The 17849-nt window shown below is 43.1% G+C and overlaps 1 protein-coding gene across 1 annotated transcript in view; it reads left to right on the top strand.

Annotated features, from left to right (window-relative positions):
- The first annotated feature begins 7496 nt into the window (after nt 1-7496).
- The window catches only part of Elovl4 (ELOVL fatty acid elongase 4), a 30680-nt gene continuing 20327 nt past the window's right edge, over nt 7497-17849 (top strand). Inside the window, exon 1 of the mRNA XM_057767508.1 lies at nt 7497-7861. Within this exon, the coding sequence (XP_057623491.1) occupies nt 7762-7861 (100 nt within the window). The 5' untranslated portion in view covers nt 7497-7761. The remainder of the gene's footprint in view (nt 7862-17849) is intronic.

The raw sequence follows: 17849 nt of genomic DNA, 5'->3' as shown, positions 1-17849 counted from the left end.
GCTACCTTGTGAGTTCTAACCTCTGCCCTCTTGACCATAAGTTATACTTAGTTCTTTATATTAAAATGTTACCCATCTTTCTCTCTAAGAATACTCAGGAGAAAGGCAGCCTAGCACACTACAAACCAGCATACATAGAAACTCAGTTGGATGTTTATTTAATGATCGATTAGTTAATGTTTATTTATGACATGTATTTTAGTTATTACATTTTCCAATAAAACGGGAATATCCTCTGTCAAAATTGGGAGGTTCTTTTTTTGTTTTGTTTTTGTTTCAATCCATCATTCATCTAGTCTCATCTCATCAATAGTGTTTTTGAGGCTAATGTTACCTAGATCATCACTGTTGCTTCATTTATTTAGTGTTACAGGCTTAGGCAATAGAAACAACTATTTTTATGAGGTCAAATAGCAAGCTAAGAGTTATTTATCATCAAGTACTTAGCCTTTATTATGGTCACTCTTGCTTATCTCCACCACACTGTCAGTTCTTTGAGGATTGTGTGTTATTCATAGCCAGTTTTAAATAAAAGTATTGACAGTATGAATTCTAGTAACAATAAAATGCCAGTAGCAAAATTTATTGAGAACTCACACTACTTCTTATGGTGGACTTCATCTAAGCATCTCAGTGTGCTAATTCCACAGATGATATTATTAAATCTACATTAAATGATATAGTAGATATTTCCTCAGAATAAATTCTCAGACTCAAAATTACTCCAAAGTGTCATATTTTGGCTTCTTATTTATTATTTCAAAATATTTTTCACTTAGAACAGTTTAAGATTTATGTAGAATTTTTGAAGAAAGAACAAAGTATCAATATATCCCATCTTCAGGTCCCCTTATTATCAAGTATGACAACTTTGCCACAATTACTGAAAAAAAATATAAAGCCTATATTTCAAGATTTACTTGGTTTTCCATAATGATCGGCTATAATTTGCTTCTCTTTTGCTATCATGAAACGCTGACTAAAAAGAACAAGGAAAGGAAAAGTTTTTATTTCATCATATATTTAGGTCACAATCCATCTCTGAGGGAAGTTGGGGCAGGAACTCAAGGCAGGAACCTGGAGACAGGAACTGGATCAGAGACCATGGAGAAACATTGCTTACTGGCTTATTATATACCCCAGCCCCACTTACCCAGGGGTGGCACCACCTACAGTGGGGGTTGGGTCCTCCCACATCCATCAGTAATAAAGAAAATATACCAAAGGCATGCCCATGGGCCAATCTGATGAAGGCAATCCCTCAATTTAGGATCCGTCTCCCCAGGTGACTCAAGTTTGTGCCAAATTGACAAAAACTAGCCAGACCAACTAACCCCAATTTCATACAGTATATTTTGGTTATACTCTTTCCCCTCCCACAGCTTCTCCAAGATCCTCCCTTACCTACCCAACTGAATTCAAACACAAATTCATCACTATTAAAACATAACCTGTTCTTTCTTGTTCATGCAAAAGATCTCATGTAATCAACAATATAGAGCTTAGCATCGCTTTAAAAGTCCCACAGTCCTTACAATATTCAAAGTCTCTAACTCTGGGTTCCTGTAAAATAAAAATTAAAAAGCAAGTTAAATAATCTTTTACTCCAAAAGGAAGGCCATGGAGAACATAAGAACCCTTACACTTAGGCAGAACCAGTGAGTAGAGACGCTAACTCCAGACCTGTGGCAGGGTAGGAGTCCCTGAAATGGGCCTGGGAGGCCACTGGTGAAGGTGCTACTTCCATTGTGATGGAAACCTCAGCTTACTGGCGACAACAGGACTCTGGGACAAACAACGAGGACAGGTGTGGAGTGGAGCCAGCCTGAGCCTCGGACTCAAGCTGTGTGTGGCAGACGGCAGAGAGAGGCCAGTTCCCTGTGTTGTGGAATAAGCTGCGATGGGAACTTGTCTGCTGTTCCTCTCATGATGAGAACTTTGAGGAGCAGGACCAAGAGGCCAGCTCACTTTACCACATCAGAGCAACGGTTCATATCAACATTCTTGTCATGGTTGTAACAGTCATCCTTTTTCTTCCATCTGATTAGGTTGTTCTCTGTCAGCTTACCTGTTTCCTATTTCAGTCCTGCACTGCTGGGGAACACATCACTATGTGTAGAACACACTTATGGGTATCATGAAGTGGGTATCTTGAAGGTAGGCAATGAACAAAAATTATTTGGAGTTTTTGCCGCAAGGGTAATTTTTTCAGGGCTAAGGATAAAAGTCAGGGCATCATCCATTCTAAGCATGTACTCTATCCTTGAGCTAAATCCCCAGTCCCACATAACAAATACATCTATGCATAATCATTAATATCTGTATTAATCCCCAAATAAGTTTGTGCTTTATGCCAAATTCTAATCTAGTGTCACATGACTATTCTAGCCTGTTTCTATATAAAGCCTTAGTCTTTTAAAAATGTCGGTTTTTTTTTTGAGAATTTCATATCATATAATTTGATCATATTCTTTCCCCTCCTCCAACTTCTCCCAGATCATCTCTTCCCTACCCAACTTAATGTTCTTTATCCCTCTAACAAAACAAAAACAACCAAATCAAATGCACACACACACAGAACCATGAATTTCAATATACTGAACCAATTACTCCTGAGCATGGGGTCTACCCTGGAGTGTGGTTGATATGCCGAGTCACTTCATTGACAAAAGCTGATTTTCTCTCTCCCACAACCTATTAATTACAAATAGTTTCTTGGCTAAGGGTGGGGCTTTGTGCTCACTTCCCCTCTTTCACTGTGGGGGAATTTCTCTGGCTTGAACTTGTGCATGCTTTGTGTATGCAGTCATGGTCTCTGCGAGTTCATGTGTACATTTTCCCTGTTGGCTCTGGAAAACACTATTTTCTTGAAGTTGTCCACCTCCTCTGGCTCTTCTGATATTTTAACTTCCTACTCTACAGAGATTCCTGAGTCTTGAGGGGAAAGGAATGCTAAAGACTTCCAATTTCGGGCTGAGTGCTCACTCTCTGAACATTGTTCAGTTCTGGTTCTCGGTGTTAATTATCATCTACTGCACAAAGAAGTGTTTCTGATGAAGGTTCAGCAACACATCGATCTACAAGTAGAGCAATACACCATTAAGAGTGGTTTTATTGGTGCATTCACTGAGCAGAAAAATTGTAGTAGGTATTCCCTAGGGTCCTTGACCTATGTAGTCCTCAGGCTCCTGACCTCATTAATATTGTCAGGTATGAGTTGTACTTTATAGAGGGCCTTGAAGTCCAATAAAGAAGTTATTGGCTACCACAATAACACTTGTGCCTTCATTGCATCAATGGGCATATCTTTCAGGCAGGGTGCTATTATAGCTCACAGGGTTCATAGCTGAGTGAGAGTGAGGATTACTTTTCTCCTCCAGTATCATGGGTAGCATCTTCTAGCACTGTGAATGCTAGCCAGTAGAGGTGGACGTGAATCTATCCGTTGAATGCTAGCTTGATTTATGTCCTGTTACATCAAGAACGTGTTGTCTTCAGTAATAGGGTCTTACCATCAGCTTGTGGAGGCTGATGATGGCAATGCCATTTTGCCTTAGTCTTATTTATTTTGGTCAAAAAATTAAACTCTGACCCCATTCAGTGAGTTTTTTTCTGAAATAAGGAAGACAAGGAGTTAGGCATGAGACAACTAAGAAATATTATATATTGATGACTATGTCTCCTGGTTAGATAAGAAATTAGATGTGGGCCAGGCAGTGGCACACGCCTTTAATGTCAGTACTCAGGAGGCAGAGGCAGGAAGATCTCTGAGTTTGAGACAAGCCTGGTCTACAGAGTAAGTTCCATGACAGCCAGGACTACACAGATAAACTCTGTCTTGAAAAACCAAATTAATAAATAAGAAAATAAGTAAGTAAGTAAGTTATATGTGAGGGAATTAAAGGAAATTCCAGGCTAGAGAGATGTGTCTACTGACAGAATGCCTCACTCTGGCTAAATACCCTTGAATCTGCAATTAGGTTCTTTTTTACACATTAAAAATGAAGGTACCAGAGAACTTTCCAAATTGACATACATGGTCACTAATGAAGAGTCTGCACCTCTAAAAGACCCCAACCTTTAAAATATTATTTACATTGTTGTTTTGACATCCCTACCCCATTGTGGCATCTCAAGAGAATTGTGGGAAGAATCACCCTTAAAGGTAATAATCCACCATGATTTGGGAGGGGAGAAGAGGGTCATATTATCCCAGAAAATATGATAACCACTTCAGAAATATTCATAAGAGTACTTCTTAAAATTCCACAATGCACTTGAAGTCAGTCTGCTCTAATCATTTTATGAGTGTATTATTGTCTTTGGTCTGCTTTGGCTAAGAAGCCCCTGTTGAAACTGTCTGTCTTCTCTGAATTATTTCTTTTAAGAAGAACCAGGGGAACCTCCCTTCATAGCAGTTCTAAGTATTTTGTGCATAACTACATTCTTTTGCAGCAGTCTGTATTTACTTATTTACCTAGGAAAGGGCATTTTGTCTGTTTGCTACACGCGATGATTACAAGCAAAACCGCTACAGATACCTGTGTGAAGGACACACATACTTTTATTTAGCTGACTTTCCATTCATTTGAATATCTGAAAGTGGGCTATCACATGCATTCTGGATTCAATGGTTTCCGCAGAAACGGTGTTTGTAATTTGATACAAACTTACCTTTCTACAGATTGCTCTCGTTTTGTGTGCTTTGCTGTCCGGAGTCAGGAGGCTTGGGCACATAGATGTATTTCTTGCTCAAGTGAAATTCAGTTTCACCTGAGAATAAATAAATTTTAAAAAGAGCTGTGTGCTCTTGTTGGTTTTAGAAAATTTACTCATATCTAACCAAACCAAGTCAAAACAAACAAACAAAAAGCCAGCCTCGAACTGCTGCCCTCCAGACAGTCCCAGGAGGCCTCCCAGGGATTTGAGATGGAGGGGAAGAGCCGCAGAGCCCTGTGCGGGTTTGCCGATAGGCAGACATCTTTAAGTCGGAGAGTTGCTAGGTCTGTCACATCTAACCAGATCCAACTAAAAGCAACTGCCCCACCCTTTGATTAGAATTTTTTTTATTACAATACATACATCACTCTTAATCTGCCTTCTGTACATCCCTAGGCATGGGCACAATTCCGCCAATTTCTTCGCCATCTTGTAACATGGACAATTTACTCCAGTTTCCAAAGTTGTGATCTTTGTTTCCTTCAGAGGTACCATCAACACAGCCTATAACATCTATATGTCCATCAGCATTCTGCTAGTGACCACTAAGGTAATCTTAGGCAGTCATTCTTCCCCGAGATCTCTCTTCTGCATCACACCGTTCTAAATGCTCCTAGAAAACCTAGATTTTATAGCTAATCCTCGAAACTCTTCTGGTCTCTATCCATCACCCTACTCCAAATCCACATCCATATTCCCAGGTATCTGCGACAGCCATAGCCCCACTTCTCATTATTTTGTCTTAGTCTGTTTCATGTTGCTACAAAGAAGTGACAAAGACTAAGTAACTTACAGAGAACACAGATTTATTTCTTACAGTTCTGAAAACTAGGACATTCAAGATCAAGGTCCTAGATCTGGTGAGGGTTTCCCCCTGCCACTCTACAGAAAAAAAAAAGAAAAGAAAAAAGACAGCAAGTATTTATTGTGAGGGGCCAAATGTGCAATTTCATGAAGGATGAGCCCTCATGACCTACACAGTTCCCTGCAGGCCTCTCCTTCCTACCTTGCTGTACTGGGGATTAAGTTCCAACACATGAATTCTGTGGGATCTATTCAAACCACAGCAGCAGGCTTTGGTTCTGGACAATCACTGGAATTTGTAAATTGCTTATGAATTAAGGAGTGGACTATAGTCTTTCATGGAAGGTAGTGGAGACATCCAAAGACCCGGTTTCTTCTTTGTGTGCTTGAACAGTTCATAAGTATAAATAAAAAAAATGACTATGCTCTCAAGTAAGGCAGAGCAAGTGATAAAGTATGAGGCCATTTCTAAGTTAACATTGATCATGACTTGTCTAGGATTTCCTTATGTGACAAGCGCCCCCTAGTGAATAAGGAGCTTAAATTGGCCTCCAAAGCAGAAGAGGGGCACCAATGAAATACTTGAGTAGAGCTGCTTTGACAATTTCACATATTAAATAAGCAAAGACGGAGAGGTTTTGTGAGGTGAGAGTAGGAATCCGTTCTCCTTAAAAAAAAAAATCATCCAAGACTCCAAGACAATGGAGAGGTACAAATCAATATTATAAGTGAAGGGGAAACCAACGCACACTTAGGTTACCAAAGGAAATGAGACTTGATTAGAATATTTTAGATCATAACTAGGAATTGGGACTTGAGAAATTTTTCAGAGACACTTCAGTTTGCCAAATTAAAAAAATCATACCACATGGCTCTGGTGGCCTGAGTTCTATAATAAATCAGTTACTTTTAACCACCGCTTTCTCCCTGAAGCTCTTTGTTCTTAACTCCCATTATGCTCTGAAAGTGGTGTGAGTTATAACTTTGTCACCATAAATATTTATGACTTGCCACTTAGAGCACCGAGTTAGCACTCACGGAGCACGAACTCATGCTAACAGTGTCAGACATTTGACACGGTGGCCTTTAAAATAAGCATTCTAAATCAGCAGGTGGAGAGAAACTGAAACAAAAGGAGGTGGAACGTCTGAATAAGGAGCAGAGGAAATTGTTATTGGACCATTCACAAAAATTTTTGCCTTATGTCGGAAACTGCGAAATTTATATAGTGTAATTTTGTTTTTGTCGCTTTTCGCAGGTGTGGCCTCTTCTGTTGCCTCCCATCTCATCTGATCTTTTTTTTTTTCCAAAATGAAAAATCATTAGTTGGCCCTCTTCTCTCGAGTCAATTGCCTTTGTCTCCTCTGCAACATCCTTTCAAATTGACCAAGCAGACTTTTCAACCTATTCTTACGGCTCCCTCTTCTCTGAACTACCAGCAGCCTAATTCGGCACAACCACATGGCTTTGATCGGTCCGTGTTTCAGTACATGCAGGAGTTTAACAATACGCTAATGTATTTATGGGATACATTATGGGACTACCGCCACAGCCGCTGCATGAGACAAATGGCATTCCTCTAGCGTGAAACCACCTGCATTTCCTTGTCTGAGTGACAAGCACGTGCCAAAGGCGAAGACAGCAAAAGCACAAGTGAAATAGAGGTGAATGACAGGCAGGAACCAGAAACGCCTCGCCTACACATGTTTGTCCACAAACTCCCCTTCTTTTCGGTCCAGTTTCCCACGATGCATCCGGCGGAGCAGAGGTAACCGTGGGCAGGCGGGCAGGGAAGGAGGACACAGGCGCGGGGAGGTGGACTGGGTACGAGGTATCCCCCTCCGGCGCTCTCGTTGCCCGGGTGGCGGCCGGGGAGGGGGGCAGGCCTTAGTGCGCCTGCGCAGACCGGCCACCACTCGCGACCGCAGCATCCCCGCGCCCGGGGCGAGAGGAGGCGCTGCCCCGCCCCGCGCGGCCACGTGATGCGGGCGAGGGGATTGGAGCTGCTGCAGCGCGCCGCGACAGAGAGGAGCAGCGCTGGGCGCTCGCGGCGGGTCCTCCTCCTCCTCCGCCCTCCGGCTTCTTGTCGCCGCTGCTCACCACTGCTCGCCGCCCGCATCCCCAGCCACGGCGCCTGGAGGAGGAGGAGACGCCGCTGCCAGCAGGGTCCCCGTCGCAGCCGCCCACTGTCCCTAGGGTCCTCTCTTCTCGCCGCGGCTTGCACCTCTTCGCGCCACGATGGGGCTGATGGACTCAGAGCCCGGCAGCGTCCTGAACGCGGTGTCCACTGCATTCAACGACACCGTGGAGTTCTACCGCTGGACGTGGTCCATCGCAGGTACAGGCAAAGGGCCTCACCCATCCCCGATGGGTGCTCTGCGGACTGCCCACGACGCAGACGCTAGTCCCTGGCCTCAGCCCCAGGCAAGGCCCTGCGCCCCGCACCCGGCGCCCTGAGGCTGTTGGGGCGCCCGGGTCCTCGCAGATGCGGCGCGGGCGCCGCGGTTGTGCACTGGTTAATCGGATGCGAACGTTAAGGCGTTTTCCTCCTCCCCCCACTCCCATCTCATCAGCTTCGCGGATGCAGGAGCTGACTTATCAGATGCTGCCTGAGCAGCCACGGAACCACCGCGCTCTGACGCCCGCATTTCCCGAGCTCGCCTCATACTTCTCTTATGTACTGACACTCCTTGTAGAAAGAGAGGCCTGGAACAGGAGGAGGGCTCCGATTGTTCTTGTCTCTGCTACTTCAGCTTCCTTGAAGGCTTTGACAAAAATGCTCGTATCGTCTTCCATTTAGTTAACCTCTCTGTAGTATAATTTCGACTGAAATGTAAAATAGCATTATTTAGCTCGCCAAAGGACGTTAGTTTTTGTGACTTCCTAGTAGCTAATCTCTTAGGCGACTGAGGGTGCTGGCTTTGCGCAGTGCAGTGCCATCAGGAGGAGGGGGAGGAAGGCAGTCTTTGGGAAGGGGGTCTCCGCAGCAGCACCTAGAGGTTGGCCCAGAAGTCTGCATAAGTACAGCGTACTGAAATTAGCGAACTTTCCCCTTAGCTGTTCAGTTTGTGGGGCAGGACTGTCATTTGGGGGACTTAGGTAGTTTTCCTAGGAGAAGTGATTGTAACAAATGGTCACGTGTTACCATTTCTTCATTTGCTTTTAGAAGTTTTCAAAATCTTAAACGTCAAGTTTAAAGGATTCTCGGAATGGTTTTATGATGTAAATTTCTGCTGTCCTTTTGCAGTGTTACTTTGTATCCAAGCAGATTAGGATGTTAGCAATATAGGTTACGACAGCTGTCTTAAGAAATGAAGTTTCTTTTGTCGTTTTTGTGATTGTTGCTAAGGCAAATGACAGTGTGTTATAGCATGGAAACAGTATGACATTTGAGGAAAGGTGGACAAAATGCTTGCTGGAATTGTTTCTGTATAAGACAATCGATTTTTTTCCCTGTGTGTGTGACGTGGAGGCTTCACTGAATTGTTTAGAAAAGCACGATACTTCGCAGAAGATCACAAACTTGATGCTAGAAGAGGCAATAGTTCCCAGACATCAGAGCTGGAGGTGACTTAAAGGCAGTTGCAATGGGGCATTTCTTTCTTGAGTTTTTCCTTAATGTTGTCACACTGATACGTGCAATACCTGGGGAAGGAGCACCCTTCCCTTCATCTCCTTGATACTGCTCTGAGCATTGCGTCAGAGCATCTCCTTACACAACTGTGCAGAGCTAAACCTCAGACATGCTTGCTGGCAGGTGGCAACGTGGTTGAGGTCCTCCAGCTGCCTTGCACCCAGAGCCACGCCTAGGAGTTCTCAGTCCTGTCTCGCAGCTCCTTCCCATCCTGGAGCCTTCTCATCTCTCCAGCCTCAGAAAGAGAAGTTGAGAGGAAAGCTGGAGCATGGCTTCCCGTAGTGGTTCATTCTGTCTGAATGAGTCTGTGAGAAAGATCGGCAATGGGGTTGGCAGTGCTGTGTGTCCACTTAAGAGAAAGCTGGCTCCTACGCTTTGAGGGCCCTATAAAAACAATACACTTTCGTGGGTCAAGCTTGAGAAATGAGTAGACACAGGGACACTCAAGTGACCTCTTACTAGCAGGTCAGTGGGAAGATATTCGTCCATGCTCTTGACTATCCACTTACGAAACCTGAGACTGCCTCCTTGCTTCTGTAGCGAGCTGCCCAGTGCAGGCAGAGGTGCTTCTGAACCCACCAGAGGCTCAGTCTGTTTGGCTTTGATGCAGCATAAGGAGGATCATTGTTCAGGGGTTATTTGTTTGTTTGCTTGCTTTTTGCTTTCACATTTGGATCTCCTGTGCTTTCCAGACACTTTTGTGTGCTGCGTGTTCCTTCTGGGAACCAGGTCTCCATGTTCCTTCTGGGAACCAGGTCACACTGCCTCCCTTTTCCAAGAACATTTATTTTTTTTCCATGAGTATTGAAAATGTGGATAAGGGGGCTACGGAGTAGAAAGGGAGGCTTCACCAGTGATGCTGGAGAAAAGTGGGTGAGTCAGATGTTTGGAAAGAGGGAAATAAAAATGGGTGGGAGACAGGGATGCTCTTGAGAAATGGTGTGGAGTGTGACGAAAGGGTGACATTATTCAGGAAGAGCAAGCTGGGCTGGGCGCCATGCCCCGAGTGCCTCACTGGAGGAGTTTGCTGACTTCTTTTCCTTTTACTTGTTCCTTGGGTTTTCCTCTTTTTGAAGTTCCCCCATGAGCACAAGTAAAGTAGTTCTGTTTTGTATTGTTGTAATAAGTAATAAGAAAGGTACAGGGCTGTAGAGTATATTTGGCAGCCTAAGACATTTTTCTTAGAGCAAATAGCTTCTGGTGAATTATTTCAAACTCTATCAAATGGTACTATTTAAAAGAACACAGCCAAAGGAAGGTCTACAAACTGGGCTTTAAAACAGCACATATCTAGCAAACAACGAGTTTCTGTGCTCGCAGGAACAATGTCTCTTTTCTTGTATTATTAACACTGTGTATATTGAAATTTAAGATTTAAAAAGAGTGCACTGCACTTTTTTAAAAAGTACAAATAAATTTGAATTTTCTAAACTAGGCATCTAGCTGCATGCCACAAGGAAGTTACTGTTGTTTACATTGGAAGAAGGCATGGGCTGATGTGAAGCTTCATTCAGGGGAGCGATACCTCTGATGCCCTCGCATCTGTGTTTTGATTCTCTGATTTGACCTTGTATTTGTGAAAATAACTAGAAAGTATAACGAATTAAACTTCCATCCAAACATTTAAACCGACACATCTATATAGTCTTCCCCCCCCCTCCCCTTCTGTTCAGTGCTACACGGTCCACTTTATCCATTCCTGCCAGTTTCCTTCTGGCTACTTAGTGGCTTCACAGATCATGAATACTTGTTTATGTATTGCTAAAGTTAGAGCATAAACAGTCGGGGTCCTGAATTCACTTTGGAAGAGGAAGAAAGGAAAGGGGGTGAGAGGCGTGGCATAGGAGGGAGGGTGTTTCCTATAAGGTAATGAGAGACTCAAGAAACCAGGCTGTATTGTGTAAGTAAATGCACTCAGGTCATGCATACTTCTTTATTCCATATGTACTTTCCATGCAGAATACGGGCCGGGGACAGAGGCCACTGGGTCACAAACTTACGAAGTCTAGAAGAAATCACTGCTGTTCTGGCCCCCCTTGAAGTCCTGGTTTGAGGGCCCCAGGACAACCAGAAGAGTTCTCTCCTGTTATCTCAATGTCCCCGCCCTATGTGTCAGTCGTGAGTGGCGAAAGCAGCAGACTACCTGGCTCTGTTTTCTGAGTATTTTATCAGTTTCCCTCAATTGCTTACCCTGGCCGTTAGTGAGCTGATGGGAACAGTCAGAAAATGTTTGAGTTGGTAGACCAGGGCAAAGGTGCCAAAGGCAAAGGGCCCAGGGGATGGACTGGGGACTGAACCAGGGAAACTGGGACTGCAAAAGGACCAGTGAGTCATTTAAACCTGCTGTGGGAGGGGATGCTTAATTCAGCTGTAATAAACTGGAGTCAGAGGAGGTTTAGCCTATGACTTGCCAGGCTGCAGAGGAGGAATACAGGTTTTAAATGTTGTACAGCATGTTGGTATTCATTTTATTTGACATAGTTAATGTGTAGTTTTCATCTGTGTTAATTTCTATAGTAGATTTTGTGTTTGAATTAGCCTGGGAGAGATGTCTATATGTCTGTTCTCTCTCTCTCTCTCTCTCTCTCTCTCTCTCTCTCTCTCTCTCTCTCTCTCTCTCTCTGCAAGGTGTTGAGTTTGAGGTAGGGTCTTGATATGTGAATCAGGCCAGCTCTGAACTCATACTTTAGCCAGTGTGAGCCCCAAGATTGTTATGCCTTCACCTCACAAGTACTGTGATTAAACGTGTGCACACTAGCATGAAAATAAATGTGTAGAATATGGCTGGCCTCTAGCCTCTCTCCTAGCCAGTGTTTTTCCTGAAGTCTTGTCTCATAGCCTCTCTGAAGCTTCTGGGAGGCCCAAATAGCTTTAGGGGGTTTGTCAGGTTGATATTTTTCCTTTATTACAGTCTGACTTGGTAAGTACACCCTTGGACTTAAGTGACTGATACTCCTATACCCTGTTCACCCACAGCATATAACAAAACACTCCTCATGCACAGATCCCAGCAGGGCAAACAGTGCAGTTCTGAGACTGGTTTCAGGACAGCTTTATGTGGTTAGAGTCTTTCAATTAGGGTGACAGGGTGGACAATGATTTTGTGATCATCTAAGGTACAAAGGACTTGGTCATAATTTTTAAAATTCAATGTTTTATATATTTTTTTAAGTAATATAATAATGTCATCTGTGAATGATTTACCATGTGTAAGGTTTTTCACCTGAGTCACTAGTCTTGAGTTAAGTCTCTGTTTCCATGAAGACAAGAGTTGTTTAGTGAATTGTGTCATTACTCTCGTTCAGTGTCTCTTTTTTCCAGATATCACAGCTTTCCATCTATAAAATCAGCCAAGATTTTTCTGTACCAGAATCTATTGTTTAAAAATCATATGGGTTTTGACACATGGAAATGAGAATGATAGAAAAACATAGCTTCCATGGCCGCTCTTTTTTTTATGACTCTAGTCCTGAATTATATAAACCATCCTTATGATCTGCTTCCTCGTTTTATGGTTTGCCCGTCAACATGCCCTAGAGAATCTCTCTCTTGTTCTTACGCAAGTGGCAAGAGACGACCCCCTTAATCTAGCTTTGTTTTTCATTTTCGAAAAAGTCTCACTGCTGTAGTTCAGTCCTTGAACTTGTGATCCTCTCTCCCTCTCAGCCTTCTCAGGTACCACCGCACCTGGCAATCTCACGTAACTTTAAATGTTGTGGTAATGCAGTTTTAGATGACGTGAATTGCAGAAAGGTGCCCGCCTCCCCTTGTGTATGTGTGTTTGGGGGTGGTCAGAATTAAACTGCAGACCTCATACATGCTAAGAAAGCATTCTATCTTTGAGTTTTATTCCCAGTCCTGTAGAAAGTTTTTTTTAATAATTGTCTTTAATCATAATTTCTGTCAATTTCCTCTAAATCTAAAAAAAAAAAATCAACTTTCAAGTCATTTAGTAGTACAAAATAGAGATACACAGTCAGCTGGTCACTCATCTCTTGTCATCACACCGAAGCACTGTGATGTGGGAATATTTTTTTTTTTTTTTTTGGTTTTTCGAGACAGGGTTTCTCTGTGACTTTGGAGCCTGTCCTGGAACTAGCTCTTGTAGACCAGGCTGGTCTCGAACTCACAAAGATTCACCTGCCTCTGCCTCCCAAGTGCTGGGATTAAAGGCGTGCGCCACCACCGCCCGGCATGATGTGGGATTTCAGGGTAGTGTAACACAGTGGAGAAACATAGGGGCTGGGCTTCGGGTGACCTGGCTTCAGTCACGAGGCTACTGCTACTTAGTGTAAGAGTTTGGACAAGTCCCTTTCACCTCAACCCTCACATTTCTCACCTGGAAATTCCAAGGATTAATTGGGCAATAATATTTTAGGATCTTCCTGGGTCCATAGTTCTGTGATGTAAGCCAGACTGACCTCCAGCTCACAGAGGTCTGCTTGCCTCTGCCTCCTGAGTGCTGGGATTGAAGATATGCACCACCACACCCAGCTGGATCCAGAGTTCTGTATAGACGCTACTTTTCTGTTCTTCAAGTAGAGAGCAAAATTTCAAAGACATACATGTCAGTTATTAATCTGAAAATCTTTTTATGATTTAAGTGTTTTCCAAAACCTTTTTAGTGTCCCTCCATTAGGAAAAAGAGTAGATTTGTAATGAGTCGTTTTTGCTTTGTCTTGCGTGTTCTGCAAGAGTCAAGTAGACGAATAGGAAAGGATAAAGACACTGGGTAGCAGCTGGAGCAGCTCTGTGTGTGGTACTCCACCATAATGGCCATTTAACTATCCCAGAATTCCTTGAATAACTAACTGTGAATGAACTAATTTGCTAAAAAGAGGAGGAGCAGTAACAAAAAAAGTATAATCTCAATTACGTAGTGACCTTATCACGTGGTATGCAGCTTCTGAAGATGGCTTCTTACATAGTCTGAGCAAGTTATCAGTATTTCTTTGTGCCTCTCTTCTTAAGGATTTAATTTATTTTTACTTATGAGCATGTGTGCCTCTGTATCTGTGTGTGAACATGTGCGAGCATGTGTGTGTGTGTGCGCGAGCGTGTGTGTGTGTGTGTGTGCGTGTGTGCGAGCATGTGTGTGTGTGGGGGGGAGCCAGAAGAGGGAATCAGAGCCCTTGGAACTGGAGTTACAGGTAATTGTGAGCTATCCATGTAGGAGCTGGAAGTCCAACTCAGTCCTCTGCAGGAGCAGCAGGTGCTCCCTAGGCACTGCCCTCTGTTCAGCCCCAGGTCTCTTCTTGCTACCTGCATCATATGGAGATTGAACTATAGAGTATGTGGCATCTATTGTCAGATCCTCTGTGTAATCCACTTTTTTAAAATCAATTTTTCATCTTTCCTAGAATAATAACTTAAATATAAACCTAAAAACTTAATATTATTAGCTTTATTTTTTTCTTCAGAAAATAGCCAATTTTGTGACTCTGAACTGGAACATTTGAAGGTGTAAGCATTTCTGTTTGCTTTTTAATTTATCAAATGTAAACTCAGGCTCACACATACGTATTAATGCATTTCACATCTTGGTTACTCCTTGTTGATGGTCACATTGCACCGTAGCTGAGGTAGGAGCAACTGGAATATGTCCACTGATGGATGAGCTGATGGATGCAGTATGTAGCAGGGAGATAAAAGAGTATTTCCATGTGGATGCCTCTAAGGAACTTTGAACTCCAACACACCAGGACAAAGACATGCCATCCCGCTCACTCGAGCTTTCCAAAGTAATGACTAGATACGGAAATTAAAACAGTGTCTGCCAGGGACTGGAAAGAGAAGGAGCTGGCTGGGGAACTGGCGTCTAACAGGTATGACGTTTCCGTTTTGCAACGTGAAACTAGTTGTGCAGATTGGCTGCACAACATCACAAATACGCTTGCTAACACCAGTATGTGCTTCACACAATTACAACGCTCAGTTCTCACACTCAGGAAGATTCACTGGGACACTGAGAGAGACATTGTGAAAGTGGATGGGGACCTGTGGAAGTGAGACGTGGGGACCAGAAAGGGAACAGGAGACTGGAATTAAAGAATATTGTGTGCATGTATAAATGCACAAAATGAAACCCATCATTATGTATAATTAATATAGCCTAATAAAACATAGCAACATGCTATAAAATTAATATAATGGCATTCCTAAACTTGACTTTTCTTCAGTATTGGATGGTGAAACAAATGATTTTTTTAAAATTTTTTTCAGCTTATTATAAAATGGCTTTTATAAAGGGAATACAGGGTGTTGATTGACTTGAAGAAGTACCTGCTTGGCTAGCAAGCAGAAAACAAGGAAGCAGAACGTTTGGCTTTGCATTTTTCTTTAGCTTTACAGCAACCCTGGAGGACTGGCCTGAAACGTTTTATTTCCTTCCATATGCGTACAAGCCGCTGAGGTTCATGGGAATGAGATAATGCACTGTCCCATATTAGCTGATGCTCCTGCCATCACCACAGCCGCCAGGAGGGAAATTTTGTGTCTTTCACCTATGCATCATTTTAGTTCACTTTTTTCATTACTACTTTACCTATATAGCATTAATAAGTTTGTATTCCTGTAGCATAATAAATCTGACCAAAATCATAGACAAAAAAAACAAAACAAAACAACAACAACAACAACAACCAAAAAAAAAAACCAGCCAGAATGCTCAAAGTCACTATTTGGTCTAATGTATGAAATTAAGCTAGGGGCTAGAGATGCTCAAGCATGAAAGGGAAAGCTGGGTTCAATTCCTAGCACCTACCTGGCAGCTCAGAAACATCTGTAATTCCAGTTCCAGGGGATGCAGTCCTGCTTCTTATCTTTGTAGGCACCAATTATGCATACACTGTACAGATACATATGTAGGCAAAACATATACATATTTTAAAAAAGAAACTAAAAAGTAATTTTTTTAGATAAATCTCTATGCTGACACTACATATGGAAATCTACGTTTAAGATATAAAGACATGTATTCTGAGACGAAGTAATCTTCCATAAGATGGAGTAGTTAGAACTGTTAAAAATTATATTCATAGTGACTATGATCTTGTTTGCAGAATGGCGTGAGATAAGAGCTACCAACTACTGTTTGTGAAAAGTCAGGATGGGGTAGTATCTTGCTCAGTGGATATTTAGTTCATAGAACTGTTAAAGCCAAAGTGCCCCGCCATGCACACACCTGCACATGCACACACAGATGCAAATACGAGCCCAGTTACAACTGGGATGCATCACTGTCGTTTTCTTGAAGCTTTGAGATCATTGGCAGCGCTGAGTGTCGATTGGACTGGTAACCCCCGAGTTCATGAAACAGGGGTAAGAGGGACCTGCTGCCTCCTGCTCTCGACTTCTAGGATAAACAGCATCATTTTGCTTTTCAGATCTCTCTGTGGATACATTTCCCCACTGCACATTTCCCTTTCTCTTGAACTGCCTTTAGCGGATGTGCTAGCTTTAAAACTGAGTCAGGTATCCCCAGTAAACGATGAAGCTTACTGCAGTCTGTGGAGTTTGAAACCGCGGTGTGGTAGGGCTTCGTAATTCCCACATATCCAGCCTTCACAGTGTCCTTTTACGTTGGGTATTGTTTTACTGTTGGGTATTGTTTTACTGTCTAGAGAGGAAAGAACGCTTAGAACCACACAATTGTAGAGTCACAGAACCAGGGTAGACGGAGGATCTCTTTCCTGTGGTAGTTTCGTTGTTATAACACAGCATTGCCCACCTCTTCTTTTATCACGACTATGGAGTGATCATCGGTTGCTTCCTGAGTGCTGGGTGCTGTAACCTGTGCTTTGGTGCGTTGACTTTATTATCATATTCAATACTTAGGTTCTTCCGGTTGGGTGCCATTGTTATCCCCATCTCAAGGAAGAAACTGACGTTCCCTGGATCTTAGATTTCAGATACTTAACCCTCCCAAGTTAAAACTCAGTTTAAGCAGCCATTAGATTGCACCTCACACCCATCTGCTCTTCTTTAGCCTTTTCCCCCCTTTGTAGCTTCCAAAGCCATCCTTTTCTGCTTGCTGCAGGAAACTGCATGCTTTTCTCCCCTTTAACTTTTATTATAATCGCTGTTTAGACTCACAACCAAAAGACTTCTCTCTGCTTTGTAGCTTGGCCCTCCATTCCCCACCCCCTTGGGTGACTGCCTGAACTACTCTGAAACCACCTGCTCCCTCCTGCCATCAGACACTCAACCTACCCCCCTCTCTCTCTGGCAGAGGATCCCTTCCTCTCTCCCTGCCAATCACACTGCCCTCTGGCTGTGTGTCCCTACCTAGGTCTGCCTCTACCACTGTGCCTGGTGAAAGCTGCCTTCTTCTTACTGGTGACCCAAATGGTGTATTTCCTGTCCCCACTCCTGAGAGTTATTAAACAGGAGTTCCTGCCACGGAAGGGGAAGAGGTTCTGGGGATCCTCAATTTCACCTCAGCCCCAATGCAGAATCTGTCCTCCCTTTCTTGAGGGCCTCTCAGGTATCTGCCCTGTTCTGTCCAAGTGTTTAAAGCCCCTTCCTAAGTTCTGCCTTATGTGGCTGACTTTATACCTTGAACATCCTTGTTAAGGAAGAAACGTTGTTTACTGTAAATGGAGACTATATTTTTAGTTCCCGGCCACCCAGACCCAAATAAACACACGGAAACTCTATTAATTACAACACCGTTTAGCTGATGGCTCAGATG

Source organism: Chionomys nivalis, chromosome 4 (genome assembly GCF_950005125.1).
Source record: "Chionomys nivalis chromosome 4, mChiNiv1.1, whole genome shotgun sequence".
Lineage (NCBI taxonomy): Eukaryota > Metazoa > Chordata > Mammalia > Rodentia > Cricetidae > Chionomys > Chionomys nivalis.
Note: the sequence above shows the minus strand (reverse complement) of the source record. Positions and strands in the feature narration are given on the sequence as shown.